At 38.0% G+C, this 20228-nt stretch overlaps 1 protein-coding gene across 2 annotated transcripts; it reads right to left on the bottom strand.

The window, feature by feature from the left end:
* Nucleotides 1-1282: 1282 nt before the first annotated feature.
* Nucleotides 1283-18474, bottom strand: LOC121390850. 2 transcript variants are annotated; one of them, XM_041522730.1, is made up of 3 exons: nucleotides 18130-18474; nucleotides 3384-3762; nucleotides 1283-2180 (listed from the first exon to the last, which is right to left on the bottom strand). In XM_041522730.1, the coding sequence occupies exons 1-3, from the start codon at nucleotides 18310-18312 to the stop codon at nucleotides 1828-1830; spliced, it is 915 nt and encodes a 304-aa protein (XP_041378664.1). In that variant the 5' UTR covers nucleotides 18313-18474; the 3' UTR covers nucleotides 1283-1827. The 2 variants fall into 2 exon arrangements, with proteins under 2 accessions (XP_041378664.1, XP_041378667.1); XM_041522733.1 differs by lacking the exon at nucleotides 18130-18474 and adding an exon at nucleotides 5659-5847.
* Between the last annotated feature and the right edge of the window lie 1754 nt (nucleotides 18475-20228).

Raw genomic sequence — 20228 nt, 5'->3', positions numbered from 1 at the left:
CACTGTAAAATAGGTAGTAGGGCATTCAGACTACTAACTGGAGACCATCCATAAAGTAATTATTTTTCAAAATCAAGTATTGTTTTATCACCCCTCCTCAGGTACATGTTTTGTACATTTGATCATTACACACACACACACACACACACACACACACACACACACACACACACACACACACCCCCGCATGTTGAGGATAACGTTGATCTTTCACGCTGAAAAGTACATCGGATACAATTAGAAGCATTGATTGCATCCATCTTACACGAATAAAATAATGTATTTTGTTGTATGTACCCCTTCCCCTTGTAATGCCCAAATCCCTCCCCAAATGGGCAAATGTACGTTAATGATGACCCTTTGCTGCATTTAAAAAAAAATAGTCACTAACAAGTAGTGTTTGACCTAACAGTCTGTCACAATACAGGAAATACTAGTATGTCATAAAAAGAGTATTACCCCTTGTACCCCCAGAATTTGCCTGTTTAACATACCCCACTAAATAGCTGTAGTACCCCAGTGCTCCTTTTTTCAAATTTCTATATCCGCCCCTAACAACAATAAAACAAATATTTACTGATGTTTTAATGTAGTTTACATGGTTTTCTTTCTTTTAACATACTACATGCCAGTATTTTAAAGACAGTATACGGTGACACATTATTTCAATTAGCGCCTTGAACAGATTTATAGTGGTGACCTTTAGTGACCTCAAAATGACCTTGATATTCGTTAGAAAAAATGGAACCATATTTTTTTCTGAATCTGTATACAATAATGATTATTAATATCATTGGTTCCAAAAATTAACATGAAATTCCCACGGGACCTATTTTAGCTGCATATGCCCCTACACAATTATAGTAAATTAACGCCGTAAATTATGGCGTTAATATGCCGTAAAAATAGGGCGTTATAATGCAGTAATAGTGCGTTATAACGCCGTAAGAGGGCATTATAACGCTGCAATACGGCGTTATAATGCCCTATTACTGCATTAAAACGCCATACTAAAAGTAGTGATTTATTTGTTTTGGCGGAAATCAGCCACCGTAGACAGCCGTTGATATACCAGTCAGCCAGTCGTGTTGCTCTGCTAGAACGAGTTCATGTAAAAATGCCATTCGTTTGCAACCCTATATAGGTGTACATGATTAAACGTTATCCAAATTAGGGCGAAAATCAGCCTGCACTCTTACAGAATATCAGGTCCCTAAATATTCTACATCAAAGCTTTGGGAATTCCTTTGTACAAAACGACAACAAAAATAACACAACTTTGTTTAAAAGGTTACAATATGTTTTAATACGTTTTCATAAATAACAGATAGGTACATAATGAATTCAAAAAAGCATGATTGCACATATTATGACCATAAACGGTGTATATAACGTTTTAAATATTCATTTTCTCGCGTTATTGTGTGATCGGTATATTTATAAGAAAAAAGTATTTTATTGTGTGAATCGATCAATCTCTCTCTCTCTCTCTCTCTCTCTCTCTCTCTCTCCTCTCTCTCTCTCTCTCTCTCTCTCTCTCTCGCCAACTCTTTATCTAATTCTTGTTCCTTTTCCTTTAGATGCTATATAGCAAATGGACCACTACATATTGATTTGAAAATGTCTATAAATAATTGTATATTCATACAATACTAACTTATAACGTCTTTGTGTTCTACATCTGCTTGAGACACAGTTTTTCTATGTACATAAAGATGCACATAGGCTACATACTTCACATACCCATTTGTACTCTGGTACACCCTGATACCATTATTTTTTTTCAAATATCGGCCCTACTTTTCATTTCATTATCAACATCCAGTTCTAAATAATGCTGCAAAGCCGATCGCGCATTTTCCCGATGAAAGTGGGTTTATAGTTTTGGAATGGAGTTTCAGGACCATCTTCTTTCAGATTGCATTCTTCTCTCGGTGTACGTTCTTCTTTCAGTTCACCATCTGTTAGTTTACGTTCTTCTTTCAGTTCACCATCTGTTAGTTTACGTTCTTCTTTCAGTTTACCATCTGTTAGTTTACATTCTTCTTTTGGTTTATAATCATCTTTCGGTTTACCATCTTTTATTTTACATTCTTCTTTCCGTTTACCATCTTGTAGTTTACATTCTTCTTTTGGTTTATGATCTTCTTTCACTTTACCATCTTTTTTCACTGGAGAATCTGTAAATATAAAACAAAATGCTAGTTTTGGTTAAAACAAAATTTGAAATGAACAAAAACTTACAAAATAACACTAGCTCCAGGATTATGGCCAAAATAAACAGGGGAAAAGGCCTACGTTTTAAGTTAGTAGGTATACATTTTAGTAATAGACTGACTGCTTCTGAAAAGCACAAAGGGTTTATGAAAAAATGGGTAGTAATAGTGATTTTCTTTGTCTGGTTCTTCCTTTCTAACTTTAGTGTCTTTATTTTTGGTTTTATTCTCCAGCCTCGGTCGTAATAAAGGGGTCGAGGGGGTGTTACCACACCCCAGTCAGTTTCCATGTGTCCTTTATGTTTAGCTAGAAATTACCATGTTTTACTGATATGGCGCAGTTGCATTGGAATCAAAATTTAAATCTACTTCACCTACTTCTGTTTTGAATATCTGACGAAATCCCATGTTCAGGTAATATTTTATTCGACAAATCGAAATACAGTCCTGTATTTAGGAGGTTTCAATTGTATTATTACGAATTATGCTGGAAAAGAACTATATATGGTATGCTTAATCCTTGCACGTATCTATAAAGTGTTATATGATCATCCATTCATCCATGATTGCGCTCATGCTTGAGCTATACGGTTACGTCAAAAACTATCTTTCGTATTTATAGACAATTTTTTTTTTTAAAGGAGTCTTGGCGCATTGCCAAAAAAGTCCGCAAAACTATGTGTAGGACAGACTGACAGACCAATAAAAGGATGGAGACAAAACCAATGTAATACTCTCCGATCGGACTGGTAAAAGATTAAGTCATAAACTCAGTTTAAAACAATCGCTGATTGTGTAGATTAAATTAATGCATTCAAGATGGTGTCCGAATATCTGAATTTGTTTCTTTTTAGTTGAGGTTACAATAGGTAGGGAAAAGGAAGCAACTTAAGGTGTAAGCTTAGGCCTATCCACTATGCTAGTAACACTACTGACTAGAGTAACAAAGTAATTTAAATGTTAAACGTTAGCGGCTTATATTCCATTGACCATTTATTAGAGACTAAAGGTTAATTGGACTTGGTCGTAACGTTGGCTAATATCATATTTCATTAACTGCTTGCTGTCGTAAGATCTGATTTGAATTAATTTTAGTAGTGTTACAAAATACAAATAAAAGTTCAAAAAAATTGTGATGGTTGGACTACAATAGTTGCAGACAATTACTTGTTTTTTCAGTAGTCATCAACGAATAGAAGTTAGCAGGGCAATTCCATTTAGCCTCCCAGCGCCCATCACTTCTTCCGGTAGAACATTTTCTGTTTTCACATTCTTCCCATCTGTAAACGTTTTCGCGATCAGGGGAGACAATTATCCATTTCCATAAAATCGTCGTGTTCTCTGGCAGTACCACTCGAGTTGCCCAGTGATTGGAATTCCGTGGTTGCTCCTCTGCCAGAATGCACTGTTTTGGCTCCCATGCTCCTAACTCTGGTATAGAGCCAATCAACGCCACTCTACCAGAGTTTCCAGTACCGTAATCAGTCTCGAAGGTCAAGGTCACTCTATTTGCCACTTTATAAGATGACCCCATCATTGCATTTTCCTGCAAAATAAGATTAAATCTCCGATTACAAAACTGAAATTGAAATATGCTACATTGGGATTGGCATACAAAACATTTGATTCGATTACAGTAATCCTGAACCATCGGGGCCGATATAGCTCATGGGTTAAAGTTAAAGTTTGTTTTATTTAATGACACCACTAGAGCACATCGATTTATTAATCATCGGCTACTGGATGTAAAACAATGGGTAATTCTGACATTGTAGTCGCAGAGAGAAAACCTGCTACATTTTCCATTAGTAGCCAGGGCCGTAGCTAGCAGGGGGAGGGGTGGGGGGCAAGGGACAAATTACTGGTTATTGATACTTCCCTAAAATGGCTGCAAAATGGTACTTCAGAGCCTCTAGATTTCAAAATTTCACGAGGGCATGCCCCCCCCCCCCACCCCTAGTATCTTGCGCCTTCCATGCTCGTCCGTTTCAAAAGTTCATTTCCCCCCCCCACACACACACACACGCACGCACACACACACACACACACACACACACAATTCTATCTACGGCACTGGTAGCATATCTTGTATATGCATCATCCCACAAACAGGATAAAAAAAAGTTTTTTTTTTTTAATGACACCACTGAAGCACATTGATTAATTAATCATCGGCTATTGGATGTCAAACATTTGGTAATTCTGACACGTAGTCATCAGAGGAAGCCCGCTACATTTTTCAAAATGAAGCAAGGGATCCTTTATATGCACTTTCCTACAGACAGGAAAGCACATACCACGGCCTTTGTTCAGTTGTGATATACTGGTTGGAATGAGAAAAAACCCTACCAACTGAATAGATCCACCGAGGTGGTTTGATCCTGCGACGCAAGCACCTCGAGCGAAAACTCAACCGACTAGACAGGACAGGACATACTACGGCCTTTGATATACATTTCGTGGTGCACTGGTTGGGACGAGGAATAGCCCAATGAACCCATCGACGGGGATCGATCGCATCAGGTGAGTGCTTTGCCACTGTGCTACATCCCACCCCCATGGGATGCCTGGTCGTACCACTTTCACACCTCATTTAAAATGTATTGAAATCTTTTAGAATGTGTCAAGATCATTTATAATTTAACATGCATCCACTCTCAGTTAATATCTGTCATTAAGTTATTTATATTTATGGCCGACATAATAAACTTTGAAGAAAATGAATTGTATATTGTTTTACTTTTATTAGGATACATGGTTGTCACCGTAACAAGCATCAAAATATGATCCCCAAAACACCAACTTTTAAAAAAAAGTGTCAAAATATTTTCAAATAATTGCATCCGTGTTTTTTTCCCCACCATGCTGTTGTATGTTGTTTAATTTTTATAAATTATTGTCGTCTATTGTCTGAAAGGAATCATGATATATACAATGTACATATACATGTAGTTATAAACCTATTTACCGTTAATTTCATGTCGCGAAGTGCAGCTAACACTACTCAGTTGTATTAGTTATTGTTATTTTATATACTTTACTCTCTGTATGTGAACAAAATTAAAACGTAATAAATGCTTCCAAGCATGCACACATATACACGTGCCCACGCAGTCACATACATTTTAAAAATAATATACCCGTGTACAAATAACAGTCTATTATGTTACGAGATAATTGTCCTTCGTGCTGCTGAGCTGCTTTCAATTTGCACGTTAAGCACACCAATTATATAAGCCTAAATGTAAAATCAGATGTTGTTTATATATATCTTTTTATCTATTGATTTCTTTTTATCGATATTAGCTAGTCGTATACACCACATTCAGCCACTGTCACGCCTACTTGTAGCTTGGAGACAGTCACAAAGCCAGAAAACAATCCTATTAAACCAACACAAGTAATGACAGATTTTTGAAATAAAACGTTTCTGTGCTCCTACCTGTTGAGATCACCTGTTCATACCATGAATGAAGAGAATTGTCTTTCTGCCACAATTCGGCGGTTGAATAGCGCCGTATCCTTGAACAAGGTCAATGCCGTCTGCTTAACATGGAAGGTCGGGCTGGCTTTCCAGGAATAGTACATAGAACTGAACGCGGCTTGCAATCAATACTTTCTGACTATGTCAAAGAACTGGTCCGTGACTGATATACTGGACAGCAAGTTACTGGAGACTTTCTCCTCGTTGCGCTTCGCATTCTTATCTAACACTTGCATATATGGCTGTGTTTTTGCATAGACATGTACACGATCTGCGCTTGTATATCAAAACAACGGCACTCGACGTTTAGTTTAGTTTAGTTTAACGACACCACTAGAGCACATTGATTTATTGATAATCGGCTATTGGGTGTCAAACATCGACGTTGTCAGCTGTACAATTATTTTAGTATACACTATTGCTTATTAGCAATACAACCAGATGTTTATCTTTATTTATATACTGAACAAAAAACCCCAAAACCCAAAACCCGCCTATTTTCGTTATCCAGTGCCCCCACTCCATGTGGTTCATACGGGCTTGTAACGTAGTCATAAGTAGTTTTGGCACTGAGACAAAATCATGAAATTCTAAAAAAATATATTGGTGAATAAAGGTAGTGTGTGGAACTTTTACATAATTAATTCCGAATTGTTTATATATTTATAACCATATTAAAGTGTGCACGAATGACTTACATTTCTTTGTGTGGTGATGTTGTTGTTTTTTTGTTTGTTTTGAGGGGTGGGAGTGGGGTGTAGTTATTGAAAACATAAAACAAAACAAACAACATTATTTACGTCGTCCCTCCCACAAAGAATTATTCGGAAACAGCCCATATTAACTGAACACGGCTAAAATCAATATGTAGTCCACTTCAGCAACTGGGATTTGGATCGGAAAATTAGTTTCAGCATATCAAATAGTTTTCTGAAATCTGTCCTTGATAACATGTTCTGATAACAGCACTCAAGTGTGGTATGTCTTAGGAATATGTACAGAACGTACAGGAATGCATGCATGTAGATAACGCAACACCAATTACCGTGGCGCCGCCAAGACAAAATATCCATGTTTTGTTGTCGAAAAGACGTTCTGGATGTCACGTTTTACATGCTATTCATTTCATATCAATAAACATGTATCTTCGTCCTTGTATCCAAGTACGGTTTAAGCGCGTTGTCCTGGACCCAAACGCATCTATCAGGGCTGTCTGTCCAGGACAGAGGGTTTAATGATTAGGGGAAGAGAAGTTGGTGTCGTGGTCTTACACACTGCTGTTAGTAGCCGGTATCGGGATCCGAACCCAGCTTTAAGTGCGATTACCTAATCACTACACCACTGAGGCTGATTCAGAGGGAGTGGCGGGGAGTGGTGGAGAGCCACTAACGGCTCCACTCAAACAGCCAGGTCTGATTTTCCTTGGAATTACTGATACCAAAAATTTAGTTTTCTTCGATATATTGTTTAGTTTTAAACAAAAGAGTTTATGCCTTTAAAAAAAAAGAAGAGAAAACAAGAGAAGAGAAAGAAACGAAACTTGTGGTTATTTAAGACTTTTTATCAGGCACGGTGGAAACACGGAAACAAGTAGACAATGGAGTGGGTGGGTGACTGACTGAGATCGAGGGTGCAGATATACACTTGTATTAACTATAGTAATTCTCTCTCTCTCTCTCTCTCTCTCTCTCTCTCTCTCTGTGTGTGTCTGTGTGTCTTTATCTGTCTGTCTCTCTGTCTCTCTCTCTCTCTCTCTCGCGCTCTCTCTCTCTCTCTCTGTCTCTCTCTCTCTGTCTCTGTCTCGCGTTCTCTCTCATTCAGATTTATCACAAATCTTGTATAGTTTATTTTGTCGTACATAACCTGACAGTGCATCACTTCGAAAGGTTAGAATAGTGATAATCAAAGTTAAAGATGTTTTGCCCGACTTTCTAAATCATTTAGTCATTTTTGTAATATGAATGAAACCTCAAAATAACTCCAATGACATTGATTTTTATGAACACCGGCTTCCCAGTCTATATATTTGCATGTGTGTGTGTGTGTGTGTGTGTGTGACAGCGAGGGTGGGGTGTGTGTGTGTGTGTGTGTGTGTGTGTGTGTGTGTGTGTTTGTTGTGTATGTATGTGTGTACGTGCTTGCATGCATACATACATAAATGAGCGCGCGTACACACACACGCACACACACACACACACGTGGTATGTATGCGTGCATGTATCTATATATACTGCATCTGTCTATGAATTTGTGCGTGCGTGAGTGGATGCGTGCGTGAATGTATGTGTACATGACGTGTGTATGTGATGACTGACAAGGAGGTAGGTAAGTAGAGATAGCTAGGTATCCAGGAATTGACATTGAAATCATTGTTAAACAGGAAGGTAAGTAAGTAGATCAGTATAGATAGCTAGGTATCCAGGAATTGACATTGAAATCATTGTTAAACAGGAAGGTAGGTAAGTAGAGATAGCTAGGTATCCAGGAATTGACATTAAAAGCATTGTTAAACAGGAATATAAGTAAGTAGAGATAGCTAGGTATCCAGACATTGACACTGAAATCATTGTTAAACAGGAAGGTGGGTAAGCTAGGTATCCAGGAATTGACATTGAAATCATTGTTAAACAGGAAGGTAGGTAAACTAGGTATCCAGGAATTGACATTGAAATCATTGTTAAACAGGAAGCTAGGTAAGTATAGATAACTAGGTATCCAGACATTGACATTGAAATCATTGTTAAACAGGAAGGTAAGTAAGTAGTTAAGTAGAGATAGCTAGGTATCCAGGAATTGACATTGAAATCATTGTTAAACAGGAAGGTAGGTAAGTAGAGATAGCTAGGTATCCAAGAATTGACATTAAAAGCATTGTTAAACAGGAATATAGGTAAGTAGAGATAGCTAGGTATCCAGACATTGACACTGAAATCATTGTTAAACAGGAAGGTGGGTAAGCTAGGTATCCAGGAATTGACATTGAAGTCATTGTTAAACAGGAAGCTAGGTAAGTATAGATAGCTAGGTATCCAGACATTGACATTGAAATCATTGTTAAACAGGAAGGTAGGTAAGTATAGATAGCTAGGTATCCAGGAATTGACATTGAAATGATTGTTTAATAGGAAGGTAGGTAAGTAGGTAGGTAAATATAGATAGTTAGGTATCCAGGAATTGACATTAAAATCATTGTTAAACAGGAAGGTAGGTAGGTAAGTATAGATATCTAGGTATCCAGGAATTCACATTGAAATCACTGTTAAACAGGAAGGTAGGTAAGTAAGTATAGATAGCTAGGTATCCAGGCATTGACATTTAAATCATTGTTAAACAGGAAGGTAGGCAAGTATAGATAGCTAGGTATTCAGGAATTGACACGTTCAGATAGAGTCTTGAGCCACCCTAGACTCTTCACATTTCCATATAACATTCACTAGAGGATGGATCTGTAGAATTTCATAAACTTAGTTCCAGAATTGTGTGCCTGTAAACGAGTGTGGTGTAGCTATACTGTGTATCATATAGTTTGACGGGGTATTAGCGTCAAAGTTGCCCCTAAGCCACCCAGTATTTGTTATATATCGGTGGGATGTGCACTACTGAACACATGTTTATCATATCATAATCATTTATTTCCGAGCTACACCAGATTATTTTATATCCCTAAGTTACCCTCCAATCATCATATTATCATAGGAGATACACTTAAATTTGTATTGTAGATTTTGAAGAATGTGGTTTAATTCAGAAAAACCCTGAATGTTGAATGTTGTTCTGTCAGAGCAATATTTAATATTGAATGTTGAACGTTGAATATCGAACCAACTTCAGCTTCCATAATGGGTAGCCTTGGTATGATTTCTATTTTATACATATGCATGCAGTATGTGGCCTAAGTCGAGTATTGTTCATTGCTTTCTTTCTACGAAAACATCGATTTATTGGGTCCGAGAGGGTCCTAGTCACCCACCGCCACACCGACCGACCGACCCCTCCCCCCCCAAAAAAAAAACCCCCCCCAACATCTTTAGATGGTCTCAAACGTGACTTCCTATCATTTGAAGAAAAAAATAGAAATCTTTTATCCGTCTTAAAATATAATGCCGATTAAAAGGAAGTATATCGATCGTTTTTCGAAATTTATAGTAAAAACGACACAAAACACAAGTTGATGCCAGTTGATACTTTCAAAAGTATAATCGCTTGGCGAGAGTATATTCGAATATTCGCTCGCTAATTTGCTATTTGAAATAGTCGTATAGCATTTTCAAGTATTCGACTACTGTAATTTGTTTAGGTGGTATGGGGGAAAACAACTAAATAAGATGGATAATGCGGTTTCTTTGAATTATAAGATTGGCCCTGTAGTCCAGAGGATATATGAATGAATCGTGCACTTTTTGATAAAAGCATGAAACTTGGCACACACATACTACACATCATAGAGATTAATTTTAAGAGTGGAGGCATTCTCAATACGACCTGAAAATGTCTCTGTATAAAAGCATGGTCAAAGTAACCATAAACAGTGTCTTGTTGTCAATTTACGTTTAACTATTTCGAATAATGAACCTCTAGAATTAAAGACATAATGAGAAAATTGACCTCAGATGACCTTTAGAGGTCATTTCAGAAGAAGTTTGCTTTGTTTGAAGACACCACTAGAGCACATTGATAATTAATCAGTGGCTTTAGGATGTCAAACATATGGTCATTTTGATACAGTCATAGAGAGGAAACCCACTATAGTTTTCCATTAGTAGCAAGGGATCTTTTGTATGCACCACCCCACAGACAGGATATCACATACCATGGCCTTTGGTATACCAGTCGTGGTGCACTGGCTGGAACAAGAAATAGCCCAAATGGGCCCACCGACGGGGATCGATCCTAGACCGACTGCGCATCAGGCGTGCGCTTTACCACTGGGCTACGTCCCGCCACGTGTCATTTCAGGGTCAGAACTGTAAACATTGATATAAATATAAAGGCTTTATCAAAGTTGTTAATGACAACTTCCAACCAAATGTTTTTATTAATTAATTAATTTTTGTTGTAAAATGTGATGATTATACCTTCACTACATAAAATAATACAATAAAAGAATTAATTTGCTAGTAAAAAGTATCTTAATTTTATTAGAAAATCTCTAGAGGTTGACCAACAGCTATTTTCAGTTTTTGGGTATATATTTTCCACCAATTTTTCTACAAATAAATCTTTGAAGGCGAAGAATTGGTTGCTGTTTTGGTGAATACTTAAAGCAGATTGTTATATTTTCTCTTTATTTCTACCATGAATACTTGGGGAAAGTCACAGTTTACGCTATATGGGATCGATAAATCAGTAATAGTCTATTACAAATAAAAATATAATTTAAAATTAGTTCAGTATGACACTTGCAACTAAGATTATTCCTTTACTGATTCCTATATTACATTTTACTTAGCAAAGTTTGTGTTAACGAGTATCAGACCCATTTCCCGCTCTTGATCACACCCACCAGACTTTCAGATTGTCTTCTTATTGTGCTTGTATGCATCTGCATTGTCTTATGCATCCGCATTATGTGGTTTGTTATTTCATTTCAACTTATTTCGTGCTTATATCCAATTAAGGTTCAAGCACGCTGTCCTGGGCACACACCTCAGCTACCTGGGCTGTCTATCTAGGAAGTGGGTTAGTTGTTTAGTGGTTAGCGAGAAAGAAGAGGGTGTAGTGGCCTTACACCTACCCATTGAGCCTTTAAAGGAAAATTCCTGAGTTTGCTGCATTGTAAAATGTTTCCGACTAATAAAATATTTCTACGATTAATGTTTCATATTAAATATATTTTCTTGTTTAGAATATCAGTGTCTGTATATTCAATGTGTTTCTGGTCGTCTTAATATTTGTAAGAAGCTCAAACTGGATTTTTCTTCAAATAATTTCGTATGTACGAAAAAACATTTGTTTAGGAAATAAAATGAAATTTAACCTAGTACAAGTATCTTTAAAATTGCAGCAAACTCAGGAATGTCCCTTTAAGAGCTCGCTCTGGGTGGGAGCAGGTACCGGGCTACGAACCCAGTACCTACCAGTCTGTATTCCGAGGCCGGTGGTGGTTTGTTAATGTCCAGTGTACTAGATGAAATAAAATTGCATATATTTTTGCCCAAATGAAACTATGTTTTTTTTTTTTACAACCAACAAACTCACATTTATCACCAATCACCAATCTCGAACTTTGATTTAGTACTACCACTAGTGTATGAATTATTTAAACGTTATGTGAGTACATAATATATATGTACATGTATGTATGTATGTATGTATGTATATATGTATGTGTGTGTGTGTGTGTGTGTGTGTGTGTGTGTGTGTGTGTGTGTATATATATATAATTTTAAAAAAATGACAAAACGTTCCATAGACTTACATGTATACAAAAGTTCACACAAAATTAGACCATACCTTATAATCAGATAATTTCTCTTCTTAATTAAATATTTCTACAATGGCAATGCCTCAAGTGTATAATTTAACTTTCCAATAACCCATACCACTAACTGTATCAAAACAAAAAATCCAGAACATTTCAAATTGCATTTAACATCAAGTAAGAATGATTAATTAAAAAACAGAGATAGTTTTACCAAAGAAATACCCCTCTATTATTAAAATACAATTAATCTATCACATATTGCATACAGTAACAGAGTAGCATCTCAATTTAACAATTCCAACCCAATAAATGGTCTATAAATTATTAGCCAAAAAACCCCACAACACAGCTAATTATCTGTTATGACCCAGTTAGACCAAGCGATAAGACAACGTACAACAGGTTACGACCGGCTACGACCGGCTACGACTGGAAATCGCAAGTAATCGTAAAAAAACTCCTGCCACATGTCATGGAAGGTCTTGAATGGTCTTGGGTGGTTGCACGATCGGAGTCTGTCGTGGGTAGGTTTTCGATCATGTTAAAAAAACACCTGGCTGCGACCTAACTGGTCGTAGATGGTCATAGGTAGGTTTTCAGTGGTCGTAAGGTGGTTGTGCTACAAGTCTTGGGTGGTCTTATGTTGTCGTCTTTCATCATGGGACTCTCCAGTCTCACCACTATATAAAAAATTATTCGCACGACTTGTCGTAGTACTGCACGACTATTCCCACGACTATGCGTGACTAGTTGTGCAAATAGTCGTGACTTCCAAAGACTTATCCTGGGAGGTATATATCCGGGGGGGGGGGGGGGGGGGGGGGGGGGGGCATTTCATTCTTCAACTCAGTGTGTGAAGTCCACTCTGCTAGTCCACTCTGCTTGAAGTGTGAAGTGTGAAATCTCAAGTGAAACATCCACATCGTATCAACATCATGACTTATGCCATACCACACAGAAGACTGCAGATGATTAATACTGGTAATTTTGTTGTTGTTGTTGTTTTTGTTACAGCATGATATATTTGTATATTAAATTTTCAATGGAACCATAGTAATTTAATATAAATTGCGACAACAGCAGCTGCAGGATGATCTAGTCTTGGCTGTGTTTCAAAGAAAAAGAGAAGGAGACGGTTCCGAGTCCGTCCCTGGATCCAGCGAAGGGTGATGTACGGGAACTACGACAACCTCATGGTGGAGATGAGGGGAATCCAGGGTGTCCCATGAGTTGCTTCGCAGACACACCCAGACACTGACCAAGCAAGAGACAAGGTTGAAACAGCCTTTAAGATCCTGGACTGAAACTTGCCATCACTCTCCGGTACGTTGCACTGGAAACAGCTACCAGAACCTCAGCTACTCGTTCCGAGTTCCCCACAACACGATTTCTGTTTCGTGAAAGACGTTAGTGAAGTCATTGTAGCAGAATACGAGCAAGAGGTGTTCAACTTTCCAACAACTCCAGAAGGGTGGCGGCAGATAGCCAATACATTTGGCGCAAGGTGGAATTTCCATCACGCCTGTGGTGCTCTTGGTGGGAAACATATCGCCATATGGGCTCCAAAGACCTCTGGAACAGTCTATCACAACTATTAGGGCTTCTCCATCATATTACTGGGACTTGTGGACGCAGACTACAAGTTCCTTTGGACCGACGTCGGTGCCAATGGCTCTACGTCCGACTGTGCTGTGTTCAACGCCTCCACACTCAGAGTGGCACTAAAGACAGGTGACACAGGGTTCCCGGACCGGAACCTCTCCCACATGATGACCGCAACATCCCATACTTTGTCATTGGAGACGATGCATTTCCACTCAGAACATGGATGACGAAGTCCTTCGTACACCGAAACATGGCCAGTGACGAAAGGATTTTCAACTACAGACTGTCACGGTACGGGCACGCCGTATCGCGGAGAACGGCTTTGGTATTCTGGCACATAGATTCCGGTGTCTTCTCGCCACCATGCTGCAGGAACCAGACACTGCAAAGGTCATCATGATGGCGTGCCTCTGTCTCGACAATCTCATGAAGATACGCTACCCAGCTCTACAGACCTTGGACCTCGACAGCGAGGGAAACGACCAGCAAGTCATTGCAAGTGCCTGAAGGAACGAGGCTGCCCTTCGAGAGATGCAAAACGTACAGGGAGGCAATATTGCCACAAGGCAAGCCAAGCAGCAGAGAATCTATCTGAAGCACTATTACAACAGCGTGGGAAAAGTACCCTGGCTGGACCAAATGATTTGAGAAAGTGTATGACTTAATTGTGAACTGTGTACTCTGTGCACCCTCTCCGGTGTGAAATGTTTTGTAAATAAATGGAAAACCGGGTAAACAAAATTCAACATCTGAAATTAGCATGTTCTTTACACTTTCCAAAAATATAGTAGAACCTTTATAGGAAACCGAAATGTCATGTTAAATTTTTAAGCTTTGGTAAAATGAAACATTTTTAGACAAAGTCAAAACGTCAGGTGTCAAAATTTGGGTACTCTGGTTTCCCCTTAAAAAACACAAGAAAAAGTAACTTTGTTAAATAAAAACTTTTATTAAACCTTTGCATACGCTTTATATTTATCTGGAAGGTCCACATCATTTTACTGGGCTGCTTGAAAAATATACTAAATAGGCCCCTATGGTCGCCATTTAGATGACGTTATTTGAGCATGTTCCCCCCATAGGAATTCTAGGTATAATTTTCACCTGTGATATAGTTGGGACATATACTATCAAAAAATACTAAAATTAGCTGACTCCCAAAATGATCCTCAATCTGCACGCCTGTAGTGGTCAGTGACGTCAAAGTACTGTGCGCGGCCTGTACGGGTTCACTTACTAAAGAATTATTTTGACATGGATGTCAAACATTGCATGTAAATGACCCTTAAATTATATTAAATATATCCTGTAACTTATACTATACAAATTGTTTTATTTTTGTAAATATTTGTCTAAAACCCCAAACAACGGTGCACCGCGTATTGCAATTATTAGGGGCGTCATCTATTGCGGTCAGTTTTACTACTGGAATAGTATTGCGTTAGTTAAAACACTATTGTGATAGTATGGCAATAGTGATAGTAATATTATAATAGTATTGTGAATTCTTAAATCGCTTGATAACAGTAATATGAATAAATATTTCGCAAAACTATTTATGTCAGTCTTCCAATATGTATGGCGACGTCGATATTTTATTTTTCATTATCAAATGAATCAATATGCAGTACACTGAATATTTGCTAAATTGCAACATGCAGTACACTCGATCTCAATTCGCAGTACACTCGATTTCAATTCGCAATATATCGTAATTTTGAGCTTTTAACAAATACAACGGAAAAAAACCTTAATTTTCTATTGCACAACTCACACAGTGTGTTTGATATAGTCTAAGGATCATTAATAGGCCATTGTAACTTTTTGGATCGATGTCGCTATGATCAATTAGTAAATTGACTTTTTTGTCGGGTATTGTGAAAGTGAAAATGAGCAATCGTTATAATTTGTATATTACATATTATGATCTATCATTTCAAATGGCCTTTTGAGTGATGGATTTTATTAACAAATTATCTAGCTAGTAATCGCATAACATTAGTCAAGATAAATCTGCACCAAATCAAAGGAAACGGAAAATAGGTTATCTCGATGCATTGGTATTTTGCCTTTCTCTCGCTTCAAAGCTCAATCTGATGAAAATTCAATGTAATTAAAATTATCTCCCAATCTAATTAAAATTAGCTCCACTATTACATGTGGATCTAACAGCAGCCAGTTGGAGCTCATGTCCACCAATCAAAACCTTACTTATTTGAAAACATTCCAAATTATCCTGAGGGTATACGACATGTTTCATGTGAATTACGAATGCCTTATTTAGACCAGTAGAACTAATTTTAATCAGATTGCTAACAACACTGCGTAGACTCCAATGTCCAGGTAACATTTCGTCTGTAAATAATAATTTAAATATTGACCAATCACATTTCGCCTTTTATAACGTTATTTGGGAGCATACAAATTCTAAAAATATCGGGCGAGTCCATTTTAGTGGCCGCAGTACAGCGAACCATACCAATACGTACGGGATGGGTTATCTGTCTTCAATTTTACATTACAAATTATTTATTTATTAAAAAAAACAAAAACAAAAACAACTTTTGTTTAAGTATAACAAATTTCTTTTTTTCAACCGAAAATCGTTTGCTAGATATATATATGCCTAATGCGAATAAAGTTATATTCATTAATTCGTATACTGTTTGTAAATTTTTATTGTGTAGGTGTTATTTGTCATTTGATCCCTTGCGCTGGATTTCAGCTTGGGGTTTAATTAACGCCACAGCTTTGTACAGGTTTGACAAGGTGAACACTTTACTCACTAATACTGTCCATGTGTCTTTTGGTCACCTGTTGTTTTGAGCCAGACGCTGCATTACATTTGAACACGGAAAACATGTTAGAAACATCTCTTCAAAATTAGACGTCTGTTTGAAGACAATTAGGAAACGTCTTCCACTTTACAAAGGTAAATGTACCCCATGACTTTATTTCAAATATAATTCTTGAAATGACATAGTTGTAATAAAATATGTTGTGCCAATTATTATCTTGAGAATACAAAAACCCAACCCCTAGCCCCCCCCCCCCCCCCCAACCCCCCTCAGTTTGATCGGCTATATATATGGCCGTATATATCAATATTTAGCATGAAGCCATTGTTTACTTTTTATTTATACATATATTTGTGTATAATTTATGATTAGATTCTTTGATTTTTAGTTTTAGTTAAGTAAAAGTTGATATTGTTTTATTAATATACAATTTATAGAGAACGTCTAATTTCTTATTTTAAACACTGACACTGAACCAAACTTAGCACAAACACTAAACACTAACACTAAACAGTAAACAACCTGTTGGCGCTGTGTTAACTATGGATATGCCCTGTAGTCTTTTCTTGGTCCGTGTTATTGTGGTTTGATATTTGGTTCCTCATACTACACAACAATTGTAAACATGCTATTTCAGATATATTACTGAGAACACCAGTAGTAGTGAGGCCTGTATGGAGTCATGACCTACTGACCCGACCTACTTTCTCGTGACCTTCTGACCTACTTAGACCAGACCACCGAATGTATAAAAAGTAGCACCATTCTGAGCTGAACCACAAACATTGCAGCTGTTTGACAACTGTATTGGATTGCGAGAGAAAAAAGTAATTATGTATTGTATTTTATAAATTTAACGACTATAGGGGATGAGTAAATATTGTTAGTAGAACAATAAAATTTCTTTACATAATTATACTTGGGATAACAAAGTTGTATTTAACGATGCAAAGGTGATGCGTTTATTATGGAACTCAGAAATGTGTCCTCTAAATATACGAAATCACATTTTAATATAAATAAAAGTTTTACCAGCAAAACGTACGTTATTTGGAGACTGAACACCATTTTTCTCATATCACAGGAATGCTTTTGTCGCACTCGACACAGCTACAAAATAATTGCTGTTTCCAATACGAGTATACTGGAGAGAATGAAACAGTTAACAGACTCTACTTTCCTAATCAGCCGACGGTCGAATTGCTATACCCAGGTTATTATTGGCCAAACATCATAACACAGTTTTATTTTATTTTTTAATTTAAAGTGTATCATGAAACTCTTGCAATGACCTAATGATCATTGCAAGAACTCGTTTTTGTTCCTGTCTGTCCCTGAAAAAGACCAAAAAAACATTAAATGTTGATTTTGTTTTTTAACGGCTTAAGATATTTAACACGTAAAAAAATTCCCAGTTTAATGTTATTTAATCAGTATGTCTAGTCTTTGTATAAGAGAGAGAGAACATACACGCAATCACTCCACCTCCTTAATGCCAGATTGAACGCACTTGAACATTAATATCAAAAGCAACATCCAAAACAAAATAACGTAATACAATAAAGCACAGTAGGGTATAGTGTGTTTTCAGTAAATACTTACATATAGGGGGTCTTCAAAATATACCTTAATGTTGGGTTGGCGACGGTGGCGCTCGTGGTGGCGACAGGGCTGCCGGAGGCGACGATGGCGATGGTGGAGGGCGTGTAGATAAACACGTCGCTGAAAATATAGGAGATACGTGAAAAAAAAAAAAAAAAAAAAAAAAAAACGAGCATTGTTCATTATTAGCTTTAAGGCGACTGAAATTTCTTAAGAGTTGTACTGATTTTAAAATCGTTGCAATATATAACTGAATGCAATTTTAACATTTATTTACGTAAAAAGAAGTAAATGTAAAACTTACGTTTCAAAGGTGTCCATGGCTGTGTCCAAAGTAACGAATGACTGTTAGCAGCCGTGTTCAAAGTAATGAATGATTGTTAGCAATGAATTTATAATCGTCATACTATGATGCGAGCAATCAAGTCTCGTTAACATTCCCATAGGGTAACTTAATTACCGTGACGAAAAGAACACATTTTAAAAAAGATAACAACACCAGATGTCCCGCTCCTCGTCGTGGGTACAGACTCGGCATCGGGTCCCGGCCTTTGATGGTGGACAGTATCAGTAGTATTAGGGCCTGTTGAGAATCATGACCTACTTTCCGTGACCTTGACCTTGATGACGTCACGTGACCTCGTCCTACTGGCCCTGACCTACTTAGACTGGCCTTGACCTTGATGACGTCACGGACTACTGTGCCGTGTGCAACGTCCTACTGACCCGGCCCCGACCTACTTAGACTGACCCTGACCTACTTAGTCTGGCCTACTGTGCCGTGTGCAACGTCCTACTGACCCGGCCCTGACCTACTTAGACCGGCCCCTGACCTACTTAGACTGGCCCCTGACCTACTTAGAGTGGCACGAAAGAGTATAAAAAGGCTAGATACGGTTTCATTGTCATTCGCTCGCCGAAAACGACCAGATATACGTTCGTTTTACTAGAGAACAGACGTGTTTTATGATTCTGACATTCTTGTGTCTTGTTGCACTCTATCTGGAACGAAGAAGATGGCATCGGGATATTCGAGCAGTCTTAGTAGCAGCAACAGTAGCGACGAGGACGACATCTTGGTCTGCAAATGTTCAGAAAGACATACAATCAAAAGAGTGGCTACCAAACCAGAAGAAGAACATTTCATGGATCAAACGGATGCTGCCTGTGACAATATGGATGAAGATGGTGAAATCAAAGAAGCCATGGATCAAACAGATGCCGCCCGTGACACAGACGCTGCCTGGGATGAAGAAGACTGCTGTTCGAGACGTTACCTGTTCTGTCATCATCCCGAAATGAGACATTTATATACCCGGATGCAGACATTTGGATGGTGGCCAATACAGTTACGCCAGAAACCGAGGGAGCTCGCCAAGGCCGGTTTCTTCTACACGGGAGATCACGATGCCGTCGTCTGTTACTGTTGTGGACTACGTGCCTACCGATGGCAGAGAATGGATGACCCAGTGATGGAACATTACAGACTGTCCCCGAGATGCCCCCATGTGAACAATGTGTTCAGACATTATCAGTTTTAAACACGCGTGAGACACGTGTTTTTGTCACTATGTTTTGTCATATTTTTATGTACTACATTTTTTGTTGTTTAGTAATAAAATTGTGTGTTGTATCCTTTTGTTATTTATAAATAGCATGACTTTGTGACACGTATGTTAGTTGAGAACCATGTCTCGGTGGGAAAGGTACCTAGAGTCTATTTACTACGATGCAAAGCACCCTGGGAGTTATGCAGGTCCTAGTAAACTGTATCAAGCTGTTAAAGCAGAGGGTAAATTTAACATTCCTCTGACACGTATTAAATCATGGTTGAAAGGTCAAGAGACCTATACCATGACACATCAAGTGAGGCGAAAGTTTTCCACGTAATACCTATGTTGTGGAAGGGTTAGACAGTCACTGGCAATCCGATCTAATGGATATGGTCAGTTTGGCTAAATACAATGAAGGGGTGAGATACCTCATGATGATCATTGACCTGTTCTCCAGGTACTTGTGGGTGCTACCACTCAAGTCGAAAACGGGGAACGACGTGGTAGAGACTTTGATAGAATTCTGGAAATCAGAGTCCAGAAAAC

Source organism: Gigantopelta aegis, chromosome 3, assembly GCF_016097555.1.
Source record: "Gigantopelta aegis isolate Gae_Host chromosome 3, Gae_host_genome, whole genome shotgun sequence".
Taxonomy (NCBI): Eukaryota; Metazoa; Mollusca; class Gastropoda; order Neomphalida; family Peltospiridae; genus Gigantopelta; species Gigantopelta aegis.
This window is presented reverse-complemented; position numbering and strand designations above follow the sequence as displayed.